At 35.4% G+C, this 20,560-nt stretch overlaps 1 protein-coding gene across 4 annotated transcripts in view; it reads right to left on the bottom strand.

The window, feature by feature from the left end:
* The window catches only part of SSBP2 (single stranded DNA binding protein 2), a 289,978-nt gene that overhangs the window by 199,168 nt on the left and 70,250 nt on the right, over positions 1-20,560 (bottom strand). For all 4 annotated transcript variants that reach the window (XM_029942531.1, XM_029942533.1, XM_029942534.1 and 1 more), the window contains exon 2: positions 10,059-10,131. In XM_029942531.1, the coding sequence (XP_029798391.1) occupies positions 10,059-10,131 (73 nt within the window). The remainder of the gene's footprint in view (positions 1-10,058; positions 10,132-20,560) is intronic.

Below are 20,560 nucleotides of genomic sequence, written 5' to 3' on the forward strand. Positions count from 1 at the left end.
GGGGGAGGGAGAGAGGGAGAGACAATCTTAAGCAGACTCCTCACCCAGTATGGAGCCTGATACGGGGTTTGATCTCATGACTGTGAGATCATAATCTGAGCCAAAATCAAGAGTTGGATACTTAAGTGACTGATCCATCTAGGTGCCCCAACACAAATAATTTTTATATGTATATCAGCTTTTATCTGAATTCCATTTAATCATTATTATATCTTCTTGGTTCATGCAAAAAGGAATAGTAGTACATAATGAGTCTTAGGATAACAAAAGTCTGATATTATGCTAAAGTTACAATTACGTCAAAAACTTGTATCTCATATATCTCTCAATCTTTTCTCTTTTTGTTCACTTTTTGATGTCTTGTTGAGAGGGCACAATAATACCCTCACAGATGTGCTCCAGACACACAAATAATCCTAATTCCCAGGACCATCCTAATTGGATGAAAAGCAAGTTTTTCAAAGTACCGTCCTTCCATTTCATCTCAGTTCATCCTGACTTTACAGATATGACTATGAAAAGAAAGCAGACAGCACTATTCTCAATTAAAAGGAGAGTGTGCGATGACTTAGGTTAAAGTGGCATGATGAGGTTTCAAAGCCAGACAGTGCTGGGAGCAGGACTAGTCTCACCCTCTAACAGGAGTCCCACTGCCCCGTATCTGGGGCTCAGCAGTGCCCCTCCTGGACTTCCACAACCAACCATCAGCAATTTCATGAGATAAAGGAGTTGGGGAAAATTCCTACATGGTTTACATTCAATAAGCACTTTTGTGAAAGGAAGTCTAAAGCTATTGCATTTATATTTTAAACAGTATTATATCTCACTGTTCCTCAGAGAAGCTCAAAATGTTTCACATACATCATCTTTTTCATCCTTATAAAAGTCTTTACTACATAAAGTTCATCTTTCTCACTTTAACCTGCAAGTATATAAGAGAAGCAGGTAAAACTTTGGTACTTGAAATTAACACCAAAACCATTCTTTTTTAATTATTGAACAAACAATCAATGATTTAGGTATTTCTAAATTAGAAATGGTTCTACATAGGAATATGTTTCTATAGTGAATGTATTTTTTGCCTCTAAACTAATTACTACCCCAGGTATTATTTGCTTATAGGAAGGATGAGATGATGCTAAGGAAAAGAGAACCCTGATTTATAGAAAACTAAAGCACATTTGTCCCAGCATTGTTAGAAATTATCAAAATTAGAAACAACCAGGAGCACCTGGGTGACTTGGTTGGTTAAGCGTCCAACTCTTGATTTTGGCTCAGGTCATGAGATCAGGGTTGGTGGGATCAAGCCCTGCATCAGGTTCTGTACTGACAGCAGGAAGTCTGCTTAAGATTCTCTCTCACCCTCTCTCTCTCTGCCCCTCTCAAACTCACACACACTCTCAAAAAAATAAACGTTAAAAAAAGGAACTACCTGTAAACATTCATCAATAGTGGATATAAAAATATACTTTGATACTTACATACTACAGAAGAGTGTGCAACCATTAAAAAGAATACAACATACCTACATGGAAAGAGAGCCATGCTGTATTGGTTTTTCAAGTTGGAGATGTAGAAGACTGGAGAACAACATATATATAATATAAACCTTTTCTATTAAAAAATGTATGCATACGTATGTATGCATTTTGATGTATACATTTAAAGAAATCATACAAACTTACAACTATTATCTCTGGAAAAGGGTGAAGTGTGACTTTCATTTTAAAATCACATTCATCTATGAATTTTAATTTTTTTTAGCAAGCATGTATTAATGATGGGTATGGTTGGGGAATGGCCAGAAAATACCTCTAAATGTCAACACTTTAGAGACAATTCTGCTTTTTATGAAAAGGCATTTTCTGTTGTATTGAGTTTCATGGGCTTCAGGTTTTTTTGGTGTTTGAATGATATCTATGCAAATATTTTCTCTCTCTCTTTTTATTCTATTTTTCCTTCTTCCATTATCCCAGCTTCCATTTGTCCTAGGGCTTTTTTTGTTGAATCATCCACCTTCCTTCCTTCCATCATTTGCCCAGGTGAAAGCTGTATTCTCTTGTAACTTACACATAAATCGTGATGTCCATTCTCACTGCCATTTTCTACACTGCAGGGCCCTGTCTGTGGTTATGCTGTGTCTCTATTACAGGAGCTGAGATTTTCAGCATTTCTATATTGGTGTAGCCCCAAATACTGAATGAACAAAAAGTAAATCAATAGGGATGACATGACATATGGTTTATAAATGAGAATTATAATTTACAAGTGCCCATAGAGCAATTCTTCTTCTAGGAATTTATCCAATGGTCATGTGTGCAAATTTATACATATGACAATTTTAAGTGAAGCATTATCTGTAATTGTGAAAGACTAGAAACAATCTAAATGTCCATTAGTAAGGGGCTGGTGTAATATATCACAGCACATTTCACAGAAAGAAATTCCCTACCACCATGAAAAGAATGAAGTGGGATGCCTGGGTGGCTCAGTAGTTAAACGCCTGACTCTTGATTTCAGCTCAGGTCATAACTCCAGGGTTGCATGATCAAGCCCTGTATTGGGCTCTGTGCTGATAGTGCAGAGCCTGCTTGGGATTCTCTCTCTCCCTCTCTCTCTCCCCCTCCCTGCCTCTCTCTGTCTCTCTCTTTCTCAAAATAAATAAACTTAAAAAAAAAAAAACAAAGAATTATGAAGTTTCATGAACCAATATTAAACAACTGAAGTTAAACAAATGAAACAAAAATCAAAGCACGTAACAGTGTATATAATAAATTAGTACTTGTATAAATAAAAAATGATACACACATGAACACACACACACACACACACACACACACACACACACACTTGCTTAATTTTTCATCATTTTGCGTCTGGAAAGGTATACTGGTAATTTACCTATTATCGCTCAGCTCCACACTCACTCTTCTATACTCCATTCTACACTAGGTGCCAGGATTCTGAAAATTACATTTCTTAGGCTCCCTGCCAGCTAGTTTCCTGTTCTGTTCTGGCAACAGAAGGACAGTAGCTGGAGACCAAAGAGCAGGAGGAAGAAGAGAAGCTTCCTGCCCCTGGCTCCGGCAGCAGCAGCAGCAGCAGCGGGGGGACAATTCTGGATGCCAGCGCTTCGGATTCTCTCCCTCTCCATCTCTCTCTGATCCTCCCCTCACATGCAAGCTCTCTCTCTTTCTCTCTCTCTCTCAAAATAAATAAACTTAAAAAAAAAAGAACCTGTACACACATGTAATGTTTCTTCCTAGACAAAATTCCTGAGTCTTAATTTTGATATAACCTACTGTTCCCACTAATTTTCTAAAATCTTCCATGTATAGATGCATCAATATACTAAACTAAATGTAACAAGAAAGGAAAAGCTACATTTTAATTTTAAAAATTAACCAAATAGACATAAAACAGAGAGAAAAATCCATCCATATTTTAAAGCACACAATCCAAAATTCAGCATGGTATCCCCTAGCCATATGTGGTTCTTTAAATTTAAAATTTAGTTAACTGAATATTCCTCAATTATACTTTTCAAGGGCTCAACAGTCATATGACACTAGTGGAGAACTTATTAGGAGCACAGATTTGAGATCATCTCCTAATCACAGAAAGTTTTATTCAATAGTGTTGCTCTGTTCTAGAAGGTAGAAGTCCTCTTAGAAGCTACACCCAGGTGAGAGACAGGGCTGCTGAGATACACATCCCACTTGTAAAAATCATTCCTTTTATTGGGAAAACTCCCTGATGGATCCCTTCTATTTTTGTTTTTATTTTTTGGCCTAGAAAGGTAGAGGCCCCTGGGAATAGTTTGAAAGTAGAGAATAAAGACCTAATATGCTACATGACAAAATAACAAGAATTTAGGAGGCTGCTGATAGTCTCTCAGGAAGACGACCTCTGAGGAGTCTGGGAGGATTCAGAAAAGAAGAAAAATGGGAGAGGTTTTGAGGAATCAACAAGACATAAGGCAAATGGAGTCCACAGGAAAACAGCTAGTAAGACATTCCCTGTGGCAAGGAGACCAAAGAGCTTAAGAATAGTTGTGTCTGATATTCAAGTTGATGTTGTTGCCTCTATGGTATAAAGCTGAATACCCTTCAGTTCTCCCCTAACTTCAGTAAGAATCTTTCATACACAAGAGCAATGAATCAGCGGAGCTCTGAGGCTATGGGAGAAACAGGAAACTTCAGGCAAAGACAAGGCAGCAGCCACAGAAGGAGAAGCAGTGGGGCTGTAATACTTGGTGGGGGCCAGAAATTACAGCAAAAAGAACCTCAAGCCCCTTTCCCCCTAGGAAGGCCTGGAGATGTCAGAGAGGACTTGTGGGAACCTATAATATTAGGGATTGGAGCTGGAGCTATTTTGACAGGAAAGGTAACCACACAAGAAAGGAGGATTACAGGCCATCCAAGTGGAGATACCTGAAGCACACATGTGCACATAATACATATATTTACACATGTACTCTAGTAGAAAAGCTATGTAAGATAAAAAGAATTGGTCAAGAATTTTAAAAATAACTCTTTTGAGAAAGTACTACGTTAGGCCTTTCTAAGTACTGTATATGAACTAACTCATTTAAACCTCAGCACAACTCTGAAGTATTATTATAATTACCTTCTTTTTATAATTAAGAAAACTGAGTCAGTAGGGGCATCTGGGAGGTTCAATCACTTGAGCATCTGACTCTTGATTTCGGGTCACGCCATGATCCTAGGGTTGTGGGATTCAGCCCTACAATGGGATCTGTGCTGAATGTGGGGCCTGCTTGGGAATCTCTCTCTCTCTCTGTCTCTCTCCCCTACTTTCACTCTCTCTCAAAAAATAAGGAAGGAAGGAAGGAAGGAAGGAAGGAAGGAAAAGGAAAAGGAAAAGGAAAAAAGGAAAAGGAAAAAAGGAAAAGGAAAAGGAAAAAGGAAAAGGAAAAGGAAAAGGAAAGGAAAGGAAAGGAAAAGGAAAAAGTAAGTAAGATGCAGAACATAATTCAAACTCAGCAGTCTGGCCCCAAAGAAATTGCTCTTATCCACCATACTATGTTGCCTCCAAGTTAAGGTTCAAGAAACTATTTAGGAAATTGTTGCTATTTCTCCTTTCAGTGAAAGGTAAACAGAGAGAAGAGAATTTTAGAATCTATTATGTTCAGTAACTTAGCATTTCTAATAAAATCTGAAGAAGCAATCTGTTGGATGTTTTTAAGATTCTCTTTCTGAACAACTTACAGGCTAATTTATGGCAAATAGGGCTAGTAATGTAAACAATGTAAAATTATTAAGAAGGGGAAAAAATCTTGATCTCTGCAACATTCTAATTCTTATTTTATTTGGTGAGGTCACCAAGCCTTATTCTGAGGCATGATGAATACCATGCAAAATTTCAGGTATAAATTGCAATTGTCTTTGCATAATGAAATGAGATAACCAAGAAAGAATAGTTTCTAATGAACTCAAAGTAACAAAAAATCGATACAGAATTGTAAAGATTTCTTAACATTCTGTTTGTAATTACCAAATACTGAAGGATAATAAAAGATAAAGCTGAGGAAGAGCTCTACATTGAAAACATTTCTAAAGAATTTTCAATTTTGTCCCAGTGGAAGTAAAAAAAATTAAGGTCATAGAAACAATAAGGTCATAAAAAACAACACTTATGTAGTGGTTTAGAATCTCTCATGAATCGGATATAACAATGATCCAGTTAACATAACCTGGGTAGAGAGATGTTTTGATATCTATCATTAGTTCAATGCTATCTCTTTTAACTAGTGAAGAAAAAAAAAAATAGCTGGGCTAATTGTGTTGCTCTGTTCGCCGGCTAATGAAAGCTATCAAGAGCAGTTCAGTTTCTGACAGTCTAGGCCCAGGGCATTATCCAGAAGTCCAAATCCAGTGAGAGCCTGGACTGCTGAGATACACTTGTTCAGATAATGTGTAGAGTTCCAATTTGACTTTCTCATAGCTTCATGCATATAGTAAACTCACACTAAGGAAAGAGGTGGCCCAACACAGGAAATCCTGGTGCAAAAGGCTTCATTAACATCATAGTCATCCATATCCTCATGATTCTACGTCTTCAGTGTAGAAACATTGAACATGTGAGTAACTAGTGCTACTTCAATCATTTCCTTTTTATCACAATACACAAATAAACAGGTCTTCCTAAGTTTTTCTTTAAGTTCCTTGTGTAACTCTTCTAAATTATGTAAAAATACCTGGGGATAGACTCACAAGAATTTAGGTAAGATGGTCCTTTATTTCTCATATTATTTAAGAAGTGATTCTACAACAAGCAGACTTAAATTTTCACATGATCCAAGTGAAAGTAAGAGAGAAAGGATTGCTAAACAGGGTACAAAGCTCTAAAGGATTACTCTCTCCTTTCTTTACAAACCATAGTTGGGAGGGGAGGAAAGGGGTAGTTGTCATCCACAAAGACACCAGAGTACCAACCAAACAATATTTTTCTCTTACTTAAAAATCTTCAAAAGCTCCTTTTGCAAGAAGATAAAGTCCAAACTTCCTGGCACAGTATCAAAAGTCTTCAGTAAGAGTGCACTATCAGCTTAAAGAAGTGGAGTGTAAGAAAGAATTCCTAGGAAAAGCTACTTCTAAGCTAGTCAGGGGAGTGGGGCAGGGGTCAGGCAGAGTAAAGCCCAGATGACAGAATTCTATAGTATGTATAGGCAAATAGAAGCAGCTAGGTATTGTGAAAACTTAGTAGGAGAGAGAATATAGAAAAACACTGAAATTTAACCAAATGAAATTATTTAGAACTCTAAGGTAAATGGCCTATCACTAATCTACCTCCAGGTTTCCATTTCAAAATTAAGATAATTTTGTTTTCTATTATTTTTACTTGTAAATAACTGTACAAATAGTATACACACACACAAGTAAGGATAAAATTCCCCTCTAATCCCTTTAAAATTCCTACTCTCAGAAACTATCCTGGCATGTATATTCCTTCAGACCTCTCAATATACTTCATACTCATAAATATGTACACACAAAAATACATAGTATTGCATCGTGTTCCTTTATGTTCAAAGGTTTCCATGTAAATAGCATACTTCAGCTTACTTCTTTTATTTGATAATGTTTTGGAAGTCTATTCATGTTAAGTCCAAATAGATCTAACTTATTCTTTTATATTTTGGAAAACTTACACCTCAATTAATCGAGCCATTCCCTACAATATGTCAAATGCTATATTGGATATTTAGGTAATTAGAATGTATTTTCACAGCACCACTTGGAGTTTGGCAAGCTAGAAAGTAAAGAATGGTTCTCGGAATCACATACACTCATCTCCAAAGTCCAGAAAACTGTATCTTCTTGGTGACAATAGTTTTTTTTCAGCTTAATTGATTCCTCTTGTAAAACTGAACCAGACCAATAATTTAGAGAAACTTCAGTTTTGTTTTTCAAATGCATCCAGAGAAAATAAAATCATAATAAATACTTGTCAGAAAAGTGTGAATCTTTTCTGAAATTGTAATTTCATTTTTACCAAATAGCCCTAGAAATTTCATACATCCATTTTCCATTGAGCTCAGGGTATATGAGTACATTATCTAGTTATCTTGATCTAGCTATGCTCAATCTACATGATCCATTTGAGTCAAAAGAGCTGAACTTCCTAAAATAAATTAACAACATTTTTCTTTTTTGATGAAGTTTAATAATCACTACATCTGACATATTACAATGTTGGTAAGAAAATATAATCATGAGAACCCCTTGAGGACTCAGCAATATGAGTCAATTCCAAATGTTCCCTGATCTAAGGAAAGAGATCAGCAAATCATTTGCAAATGGATTAAAATAAAAGTTTTATTTACAAAAACGTTGGGGGGGGGGGCACCTAGGTGTCAGGCTCTGTACTGACAGCTCAGAGCCTGGAGCTTGCTTTGGCTTCTGTGTCTCCCTCTCTCTTTGCCCCTCCCCTGCTCACACTCTGTCTCTCTTGAAAACAAATAAACATTAAAACTTTTCTAAAATAAATAATTCTTTAATCTTTATTTTTGAGGGAAAGAACACATATGTGTGAGTGGGGGAGGAGGAGAGAGAGAGGGAGAAAGAGGATCCCAAGCAGGCTCTGTGCTGACAGCAGAGCGCCTGATGCAGGGCTCGAACTCACAAACCTTGAGATCATGACCTATGCCAAAGTTGGACACTTAATTGACTGGGCCACTCAGGTGCCCCTAAAATAATAATTTTAAATCTCCATAGCTGCTTTTAGTTTCTTTTAAATATACTGGATGTTGGCAATGATTAAGAACACAAATATCAGGAGCATCCTTTTGACAATCTCAATCACTGCCTCTGAATAAACCAATAGTGAATGTGGCAAGAAAAGTCATACACACAGTCTTCTAATTAATCATTTAAGGAGATATAAATACACTAAACTTCTGTTTTGATTTGAATAAACTTTAAAATCCAATTTTTATTACACTATATATATTCATTCTGTGTTAAAACAAGTGACTTCTTATATGTCTGAGCATACCTCTCAAATTCCTTGTTTGCAAATAACCCCTAATAGTTCATACACTAATTAGTTAGATAAAAGACTGGAGGTTATGTGTATTTGTTTTTGAGCAAGTGATCCTCAAGAAGATTGTACTGTAGCAAGACACTTTGGTCAAGGAATAGACTGTCGTGTCCCTGATCTGGTGGAGGTCAAACTAATGAGATCACTAGAGATATAGTGATCAAAATAGACTAGGATTTGTCCCATAAAAATATAAACATAGGCCACAAATGAGAGCTGCATATGTACGTTTAAATTCTCTAGCAACCACATTAAAAAAAAAAGAAAATGGTAAAATTAATTTTAGTAATATATTTTATTTTACACAATATATCTCAAATATTATCATTTCACCATGTGATATTTTATATTCTTCTGTTCGCACTAAATCTTCAAAATCCAGTGTGTATTGGATTAGTCATATTTCAAGCGCTGAAATGCGATATAAAGCTAGTGACTACCATACTGGACAGCACCAATATATGGGGAACACCAGAAGCCTTGGAATAAACAAAGATCTAGGTTTGAATTCCAGTTCCATAACTCACTAAGCTACATGATATGAACCAGTTACATAAATTCTCTGAGCCCTGCTGTTCTTATCAGTAAAACAGGAATAATACCATATGCCTTACAAATTTCTAAGAATTAAAGATAATATATGTAAGTACTTTGGCATACTATGTGCCTGACATATAACAGAACTCCGTAAAATCCTCCTCATCCTCATCATTATATAAATTGAAGAAGAAAAGAAGAAAAAGTACCATTGTAAGAAAGCTCAAATTCAAACTTTAAAAATGTGAAGCAGAAAAATAGAAAAAGAAACAAAAACTTGAAAAAAGATTATCAAACTGTTTTCTAAATGAAATTAGTCATCAATCTACTATTATCTATACAAATGAAAAACAGAACTCATATTTTCCAAAATTATGAATAATGCCAAAATAAGACACTGCTAAAACTAGAGATATGGTGCTATTTGTCTTTTTGTTTTTTCAAAGCAAATTTTCTGGGGTGCCTGGGTGGCTCAGTTGGTTGAGTGTCCGGCTTGGGCTCAGGTCATGATCTCATGGTTTGTGGGTTCGAGCCCCACATCGGGCTTTGTGCTGACAGCTAGCTCAGAGCCTAAGCCTGCTTCAGAATCTGTACCTCCCTCTCTCTCTGACCCTCCCTTGCTCACGCTGTCTCTCTCTGTCTCTCAAAAATAAATTAAAAAACATTTTAAAAAATTCAAAGCAAATTTGCTTTCTTGATTACAGTTGCCAAGGCCAATATTAATTTCTATTTCTACACGGGGATAAATGGCTAGAAAGCCGAATAGAAGCTCAGTGGCATGAAAATGGGATACTAAAAATGCTTATGAATAATCTACAAAGACTATTAGGCATACTGATAACTGAGCATTCCCTATATAGTATGTAATGATAGTTTTTCCAAATAATTGTTACAGAATATTTGCATCTACTTCTATAAGATACTAAAATAAAATGCAAAAAATAAAGAAAACATACCTCTGATAAAAATGTTTGGGCCGATTTCTGAGCTCCTACATGGAGCAGATATTCATATACGTAGAGTGCTAGCCTGGAAAATAAATAAAATATTTATGAAGAAGATGTATATTCAAAATTCATTCTTTAAATAATGCACATACCTTTTCATTACAAAAATATCTTACACACTAACAGTGACAAAAAATCAACTCTTCCCATTGCTATTCAATGGGAGTTTATACATGTCTGTTCAGAAAGAACTTAAACTAATTAAAATAGCACACAAAGAAAGAGAGCAAATATATCTTTTCTTGACAAGAAACATCTTAAAGGGGATTTTCTCTTGGATCATGACACTTATCATAACCTCATTCCCTTTGTTATACCTAATATAATTTATAACTCAATATTAATAACCTTCATAACCTATTTTGTTATAATTATTATCTTTCCTTATTAAAATAAGTGAATTAAGTAAGTGGACCTTTCCAACAACTTTATATCCTTCAATCTTTTTGGTGAATATTAACATAAATTCCATATATTTGCACATCTCTATGCCAAAATGGGTACTCAAAGTCCATTTTAATATTTGTTCACGCAACCTCTCCTTAGTCTTTAGGTTTGATTATTAAAACGATAACATAAGATACTAGTTTATAAGGATTCAAATTATCAGCAAACACAGCTTAGGCCAACTTCAAAAATATCAAATCATATCAAGTGATATCATATTGGGGTGCTTATTTATAGTTTAAAGGTTAACACAGAATTACATATGAGTTTATCACTCAAATATAGAATATTAAGTATGCACTATACACTTGTACTCCTCTCATTATCTTGTGGATCCAGAATTTTAAGCTACACCATGTGGCTCAATTTCAGTTGAGCTGTTAACAAAATATTATTCATAAACTCAAATTAGTCTGAGGCAGTATTTTTAATGATATCTTGGACTGATGCCCAGATAGCTCACAACAGTTCAGTTTCTGCTACACTATATTTACCAATATTAAGCCAGGTTTACAGTAAACAAAACAATGTAATAATAACCACAATTCTGTAGAGCTACACCATTTCTCTTGCCAAGTTAATTTCTGATTGTTAAAAACTGATAACATTTGCAAAAATGAATATTTTCTTCATTTTCATGAAAAATATCATGAATGTCACAAAAAGAGGAAGCTAGTACAAATTCAACTGCTCTGTCCATTTAATTCTTTCCCCATTCCAGAATTGCCAAATGCTGAAAATGAGAATTACTCCATGTTTACCAAGTACCACAAGAGAGTAGACATCCGTTAAAATTACTCGTAGATAAAAAGTATGTTATTAGAAACATCTCCTAACCTCTTTGAGTTGAAGGACACTTCTTAGATCTACCCTAACACACATGAGGGACATGATATCTTCCTTTCGATTGCCATATCTCCTGTGGAAATGGGGCTCATCCCCAAAGTACATAATGGAAATGGGAATAATAATATTCCTATAGTCAAAGGAACAAACCCTACTGGTGATTCTTATTACATGTTCTTTAAATACACATATCCCACACAATCTTTCCAATAACTGCTCCCAAACCTGTCACATGATTCTCTGACCACAGTGGCAAATCTCACCTCAAAAAAAAATTATTTGTGAATTTTTTTCCTGGAGAGACTCTAAGCCTCAAAATTGCTTGCTAGTGACAGAGTTACCCTACTACCTGAGAAGAAACTTCGCCCCAAAGCAATTTCTTACAGATGGTCAAATCTTGGGCCTGGCACCAAAACAGTGTTACCGACTAAACAAGAAACCTAGGCGTAAAACTGAACAACAAGGATGTTCCACCAACTTGGAAAAAGTAGGAAGCGAGAGGCAGACTGTGAAGCAGAGACACCATGGTGGGCCTTGGGAACGGATCCCAGAATAGTTAAGGCCACGGCACAAGTGTTGCTGTATCCTTGCAATGAACACCATCCATCCCAAGTTAAGCAAACCACTTCCTCATAATCTCCTCTTTATAATATTAAAGGGGCTAATATATTTCTATGATGCTTCCTTCCAATTAATGATGTAATAAAATGGATATCTCTTTACAAGTAGAATTAAATGCAACAATCCCTACTCTTTCTTTATGGCTCCAAGACAATAATTATAAAAAAAATGTATTGGCTGGGGCATCTGGGTGGCTCAGTCGGTTAAGCTTCTGACTTCAGCTCAGCTCATGAGCTAGGGTTCGTGGGTTCAAGCCCTGCATCGGGCTCTGTGCCAACAGCTTAGAGTGTGGAGCCTGCTCAGATTCTGTGTCTCCCTCTCTCTCTGCCCCTCCCCCTCTCATGCTTTGTCTCTCAAAAATTAAAAATTAAAAAAAGTGAGACCAGTTAGCATTATTCTGTTTAAAAAAAAAAATGTATTGGCTGGAAAGCCTGGGTAGCTCAGTCGGTTAAGTGTGTGACTCTTGATATTGGCTCAGGTCATGATCTCATGATTGGTCGTGAGGTCTTGAGATCAAGCCTCTCTTCGTGTAGTTCTGTGCAGAGCATGGACCCTGCTTGGGATTCTCACTCCCTCCCTCTACCCCTTCCCCTCTCTCTTGCTCTCTCTCAAAAAAAAAAAAAAAACCTGTATGGAAGGGTCACAGAATAAACGGAGGAGAATTTTTAGGAAACTAAAAATTCCGTAGCATCTTCTAAGTGGTATGCCTGTCCTACCCTTAGAATCCGTGCAGTACAAACACATCATTATCCATAATGCCACCTCATATGTCCAAGTTCTGCAACCTCCCTTGAACGAAATTAATGCTGCCAGGCAGTCAAGATTTATGTTCCAGAAAGAGTGGCTCTGCTGCCAGGACAACTCCATAATACATCACCAGCAAATCTCCAGTATTTTATTAACTATCACCTCAGGGCATAAGACTTTCCAAACCTATCTCGTTAGTCCTATCCTCTCTACCATGCTCCAGACCTGCTGCTCTCAATTACTGTTTGAAGTTCCTAACAAGATACTTCTCTTTTTAGTTGATCACATGCAAAGTTAAATTCATCTTCTCCATTTGTTTATAGTACCCATGCTCACCTTGAATGAAACCGAACATGAGTCTTCAATTCCTCATTTGTAAAATGGGAAGAATGTTTTCCTTGTGGTATTGTTAAGAGAATTAGAGTACACCATAAATACTAACAATGACTGTTAAAATTTCAGCTAATTTGCTCACATTCAGTAATATATTACCAAGTCATGTACTGAACCTTCATGTCACAATCTCTCCCACATTTGCCAGTCCTTTCTATCCCCCTTCCTGTCCCTGAGGAACCACTAGGAGCCACAGCAATAGCAGAAACATTTGCTCTAGCTTCAGATACAGGTATTGTGTATTTCCCATTAGCTCCCACAATAGAGGCATCAGGGCCACCAGAAATTAGAATCTCTAGAAGGTTCTAGGGAAAAGCCCTGCAGTAAAAAAAAAAAAAAAAGTAGCATTTGAACACAGATGATTCCAGAGGAGTCAGGAGTAACACTTATCCATCCATGCACATAAATCACGGCATGGTCCCTTGCTTGGTGGCATGAGATCACCAAACATAAGACAACATTTTGATTCAATTTCTACTGAACAGTAAAAATTTAAAAATATATACTGGGTATACAAATATTTAAATCATGCATACTCTCAAATTAACTTCATTTTCTTTTTTGAAAATCCTTGAAAAATGTACTACTTTTGAGGAATTAGTTTTGATTGCTATTTAACCTAGTGGATTATAATGTGATCCAAATACATGAAAAAATTAAGAATCATTCAGTAATAGTTTATACACACATATACATATGTATCCATACTGTGCATAGAAAAAGAAGAGAAGGAACTATGAGTTACAACTGCTGATAGAAACATTAATAACAATAAGGAGTAACCAAATGAAGTCTAATTAGTACAGATGGGGAAAGGAAACCTAAATAAAGCATTAAGACCTATGGCCTACTGTGGGAACAAACACCCCCATACCTCCTTCAGAGGGCCTGAGGGCAACTTGTCTTATAGCATGGTCCTCCAATTAGAAACCATAATGGTAGTTTTATGTCTCCAGCAAGAGTTTAAACTCTATGTCACTCACACTACACAAAAATCTAAGATATTTGGCTACCTAAAAATATTAAACCTCTGATAATATTTTCTGCAAACATTTTTTCCCAGTTTGTTGTCTGACTTAATTTTGGTCAGTGTTGGTTTTTTTTTTTATCCCTGGTTGAGGCGGGGGTATTAGATACTTTTGATTAAATTTTAAATTAGAAATAACTAATATAAAAAAAGGCTAACCACTTATAGATAAATGGGCAGGGACAATAACAAACATCACAACTAATTTTAAAACATGGAGAGTACTGGGGTGCCTGGATGGCTTAGTCGGTTGAGTATCAGACTTCAACTCAGGTCATGATCTCACAGTTCATTAGTTCAAACCCCTCATTGGGCTCTGTGCTGACAGCTCAGACCCTGGAGGCCTGTTTCCGATTCTCTGTCTGCCTTTCTCTATGCCCTCCCCTACTCACACTCTGTCTCTGTCTCTCTCTCACTCTCTCTCTCAAAAATAAACATTAAAAAAATTATAAAATAAAACATGGAGAATGTTAAACATCACTGTGAATCAAAGAAATATATATTAAAGAAATAATAGGATTTAGATTCTCACTTAAACACATATGTGAAGAAATAGATACTCAAATACTGCTGAGGACAATAAACTGGTAGTATACTTTCAATCCCAATTTGGCAATAAATATACATCAAGAATTTGGAAAAAATTTTATACATTTGACCCAGTAATTCCATTACTGGGAATCTAGCTAAAGAAATTATCCTAAATTTAGAAAAACTTAATGCACAATAATTTTTAGCCAAAGATTATGTAGAACAATCAGAGAATAAATAAATAAATACTAGCTGAAGTTACAGTAAAATATTTTACATTAGTTAATTTCATGTTTTAAAATGTAATTCAGAATTTAATTATAAATTTATTCAATAAGCACTTAAGTGACTTCTTTCTGCTTCATTCCTGAACTTAAAAATCTAAGAAAATGTCATGACCACACAACCAAATAATACCTCAAATTTGCCTTGCGAGAATTATAAAATCTAACAAAGAAACAAATTTTTACCATTCATGTCAATGAAATCTATTATATCCCTATCTTTAACAGTACTAGAACAACTAAGTTTATAACTAATAAAGCAAACACAAGAGTCTATAATTAGACTCATGAGTCTAATTATAGCAAATTCTCAACTACACTGTACAGTCTGAGAAAGGGGTAAAAATCATACCTCACTCAATTCTTCCTATAATCTGAGGTTAAAAATCTTCCTCCAAGGAAAGATTATAGGAACTATGGGCAAGATATTAAAAATATTTCTATGACAGGATTGATAATTTGCAAACAAGTTTTCCAAGTAACGCATAAATAAAAGGTGAATGTGTTCTATAGTTCAGAGCTAATTCCTTTTACTACATACATGTATATGTACATATGTCAATTATCTATGTACATGTGTATAATACATCTTTATTTTAAAAATCATTATTTGGAGCACCTGGGTGGCTCAGTTGGTTAAGCGTCCGACTCTTCGTTTGCAGCAGGTTATCATCACACAGTTCATGAGTTCAAGCCCTGCATCAGGCTCTGTGCTGATGGTGAGAAGCCTGCTTGGAATTCTCTGTCTCCCTCTTTCTGCCCCTCCCGTGCTCACCTGCTCTGTCTCTCAAAATAAATAAACTTTAAAAATTAAAAACAAAAAACATTATTCCACAAAAGTCAGCTAATAAAAAAGGCCTACTGTTTTTTAATCTTGAATTTAGAAACAGTTAAAGTGGATATGACTTTATATTATAGAAAGGATGTTTTTATCTGGTGAACAGGACTCATCAAGTTTCCTTTATATTACACACGCTAGTGCTAACAACATATCACTTGTTTTCTTACAATTTTTTAATGTTTATTTATTTTTGAGAGAGAGAGAGAGAGAGAGAGACAGCACATGAGCACGGAAAGCAAGACAGAGAGAGGAAGACATAGAATTAAAGCAGGTTCCAGGCTCCAAGCTATCAACACAGAACCCAACACAGGGCCCAAACTCACAAACTGTGAGATCATGACCTGAGCCGAAGTTGGACGCTTAACTGACTGAGCCACCCAGGCGCTCCAATGTATAATTTAATATTTACAAAAGTTTTCAGGGCTAAATACTATAATATGCACCACTTATTTGTAATGTGCGGATAACATTTTATTACACTTCACATTATTCCTGTGAGAGAGACAGAGTTATGAACTATGTAGTAATATTATTAGGTAAGTGTCTACACAAGGAAATGTCCAACTACCAATAAATGACCATGTCTGTCAGCCTGCCCCTAATATCCTACATCTACTTTTCAAAGTTAGGTCTATTACCTATTAAAGAACCAGGATTTTGCACATTATCCTTTTAATATTCCAAAAAGATGTAGCATTGAAACTGAAAAGCAAGAGAAAATTGCCATTTAATGTGAGAAAACATCCATCCATCCCAAACTTTAGTGATGAAAACTTTGTATTTCCCATCTTATTACATTTAGCAAGGGAAAGGAAAAAAGATTCAAATAAACAAAGTCTTCAAATTAATAGATTCCCATTTGTAAATTTAAAATTCATGCAGTTAGGCGCCTTCCCCAAAAAAAGCCTTTTGGTTAATTCACTATATGTACAAAGGTGGAGGAATGACAAGGTTGGATAACAACTTAAAAAAAAAAAAAAACAGCTATTAGGGTACCAGAGTAGCTCCGTTGGTTAGGCATCCAATTTTGGCTCAGGTCATGATCTCCGGGATTAGGAGTTGGAGCCCTGCATCAGGCTCTCTGCTGTCAGCACAGAGACTGTTTCAGATCCTCTGTTACCTCCTGCCCAGCCCCTCCCATACACATTCATGCACTTTCTCTGTCAAAAAAAAATTTTTAAGCTTCAAAAAATAAATTAAAAAACAGCTATTCCTAATTAAATTGCTATACTGTACTTTATCTGTTTTATCTCTATTTCTAGCATCTAAAATGTTAAGTATCCAATACATATTTTTTAATGAATGAATGATTCTCTTAGACCAGGCATAAGGTCCTTATACGATCCTTTAGTTTCTTCCATTCAAGGCATTCAAAGAAAAGTCTAAGATATTCACCTTAGTATCTATTTTGGCATTAGCATCCTCTTAGTATCCTTAAGATTCACCTTTTCAATAAAATATTACACTTTGACAACATGACCATTGCCAAAATAATTCCTTCACGCTGATTTAATCACTATATGCAAAAAAATCATTAAAAAATTTTTGTTTTATTTGTTATTTTTAATAAAATTAATCCCCAAAGATAATAACCTCCTTCTCTCTGCTTTACTTCCTTTTAAAAGAAAAGAAGTCAAGGTTAGAAAATAAAAAATTAAAAAATGATAGATGGCTATAAGACGGGTATTTTGTAAAGAATGGTTTAGCTGTGGCCATTTAGCACCAGTGAATTACAGGTATCCAAAATGCTGCATCCAAAATTTAGTTCCCATCTTTTGTCCTTAAATTCCAATGTCAGTAGGCAAAAGACTTAGATATAGAGAAGTGAAAGCAGATTGAAAGCAAATAAGTTCTCCTGTCTCTTCGGGTCATGTTGGATCCAGAAAAGAAAGCTTTCTTAGTCCTGAGCCACTATATAATTTCAGGGCTGACCAATGATATGTATCAGTGTCCAAATGTGACTCCTAGGTGATAAAATGCCAGTAGTTCCCTAGATCACAGCTAGCTAACAAGTAGCAAGGAGCATTTGACAGCTACTGAGAGGCTGCTCATGAGACTTTAAGTAGTTTAGCAGTGACATTAGATCAGCCTGATCAAATTTTCAATGGAGTTTACAACCTAGTGCTAAGGAGGTGTGAAAAATTAGAAATCTGTTTCTAACATTGTCCTTTAAAAGTTCTTCATCATTAACAGTGAAGCTAAAAAAGTTATTTAGAGTGTCAAAACTGTCTATGCAATAGCCTTTGTTTTGACTAAAACCCAGTCTTTGTTTTCACACACTACAATGTCTTTTTTTTTTTTTTGTATTCTCAATATCAGTTGTAAAGAAATAGATACCTGATATATATACAGATATTGAAAATACTATATGTTCTAGGGCAGGGATAAATGAATCAGTTAAGAGAGGGACAGGAATAAAAGATTAAACAATTACAAGAATAGCTGGGCACAAAAATATGTAACTGCTGATGTCTCATTGATGAGACAAGTAATAATTGGGAACATGATTTGAAATTATATGATTTGGTGTACTTAAGAAAAAAACACATTTGCCTTATATAGATAGGCAAGTTCAAGATTAAAATGACAACTATCAATTTGAGGGAACTAAAAAGGATAAGCTATAAAATGAGAATCAATTAAAAAAGTAATTAATCAACAGTCTGTAGAAATACAATTATTCAGAGTTAAAGTTACAGTAAAATTTTCCATCCAATCTTCTATCTAAGCTATAAACACTGGAAATACAATACTGACTATCCTTGATAACAGTACTTACTCCACTGCAATCCAGCTGGAAAATTTTATATTTATACCCAGGTTCCCGCTTGCTTATATATGTATAATTTAAGTCTTTACTATCTGTCGGTATTATCCTTACAGAGCAGATACTCCTTTACATTCACCCAAAATGTCTTCTTATACTCGATTTCAATGTTTTAACATCAAAATTAACACCAGACACCAGACCTCTACTTCTGCCATGGAGGATTAAGCAAAACTGAACTTGCTCTCTTTCTTTAGACAACGAGAAAACTGGATATAATATCTGATCAAATCTGACTGGGTTTTAGGCAGGTGGGCAGAGTGTTAGACAGGACAGAACTACACAGGAAAAAGTTCCAACCATCTGCATAGGGGTCTTTTTGCCTATGTGTGAGGTCAAACTCCTCCAGGCCCAGGAAAAAACACTGCTCACACAGGGCTGGGAAACCACGAACTACTCACAGTAGAAAGCCCTCAATGAACACTAAGAGCATTCATTAGAGAACCACGGGTCCCACCATGGGTCACACATCAGTGGTAGGACTAAACTAGTCTTAGAGTAAAAGGAGACTTAAGCCAATAAAGGTGGGTAATTTTAACAACCTAAACCAAACTTTTAACAGTATACAAGTCTAGCCAGATTGATATGGCTAGAAAGAAAGTTGGTAAATGACTTGGCCAGTGGGTACAGGAGTATATAGGAAATCTTTGTACTTTACTCAATTTTGCTGTGAACTTAATATTGCTCTTCTAAAACAATTATTTTCTTAAAGGTGAATGCAATAGGTAACGGAACGTCTCTTCTTTCTCTGTACTGTTCTATATTTTGCAAATTTTCTATAATCAAGAAAAAATTATTTTAAAACTTAGTCATGAGCTCATAGCTTCTTCTTCAAGCTTATTATCTACAAGTAACATTTCCTCAAGATGAATAGTAATTGTTTAATAATGTTATTTCAATATATTATAACAAAGAAAATCTTCCTTCCAAATAATGTAAATTATATATCCCAGGAAATTAAGATGTCTAGAAAATATTTAAAAGATCTCTAATGCTTTCCTGCTGGGGATTAAGCACCCAAAATAACTTATTCAAAATTTCTTTCTGGCTCTACCACTATTTTTTTTTAATTCTTCCTATTAATTCTCTTTTGTTATATTTGCACATGCCATTTTGGCATTGATACCTATTCTGCTTTATATCTGTTTTCTTTTCCTATTCACTTTATATTCCCCACTACTTTTTACACCTTCTTTTTTAATGCTTCCCCATATTCCAACTTCCTTATCCTCAGCCAAACCCTTATGATCATCTAGCTGTAATACATCTGATAATGTCCTTACTTGGACCTACACATTACTGACATACTTAAAGCACCCACATTAATATGCACCATTGAGGCTAGTGCTTATGATCCATTTCCCACTCTCTCTAGAGGAATTCTAGAAGAGCTTTTCTCATAACAAATTCCAGCAATGTCTCTGATCTGTACTCCTTAAGGTATAGGCAGAAGAGGAAAGAAAGGCTGAAGAAGAATAGAGCCACAGATATAAGGACCCAGAACTCTTAATATTACAGAAAGAAGTAAGAAGGAGTTCAAAGGAAAACCTTGCCAACTTGGGAAAGATACAGGGTAATTCTTTCCCTATGATTTTCAGTGAATATAAATGCATGGTAATTATTTAATTTTAATTTTTGTGAGTTAATGTTTTTTAAAGATCCATACAAAATAATCAGAACTTTCTGGGGTCTTTTCCCCCAGGTCTTAATCTATTTCCTAGCATTAGTTTGAAATATTTAGACACTTAACAGCATTTGGTCTTTTAGATCATTTATTAACCTCTTTCTTAGACAACTCTAGAGCATCTATTTTTTGTAAAGTACTGAGAAACAATGAAATATCATTAATTTAAGACCTATTAATGTAGAATCTGTAGCATTACACTC

The sequence above is a fragment of the Suricata suricatta genome, chromosome 6, assembly GCF_006229205.1.
Source record: "Suricata suricatta isolate VVHF042 chromosome 6, meerkat_22Aug2017_6uvM2_HiC, whole genome shotgun sequence".
NCBI lineage: Eukaryota > Metazoa > Chordata > Mammalia > Carnivora > Herpestidae > Suricata > Suricata suricatta.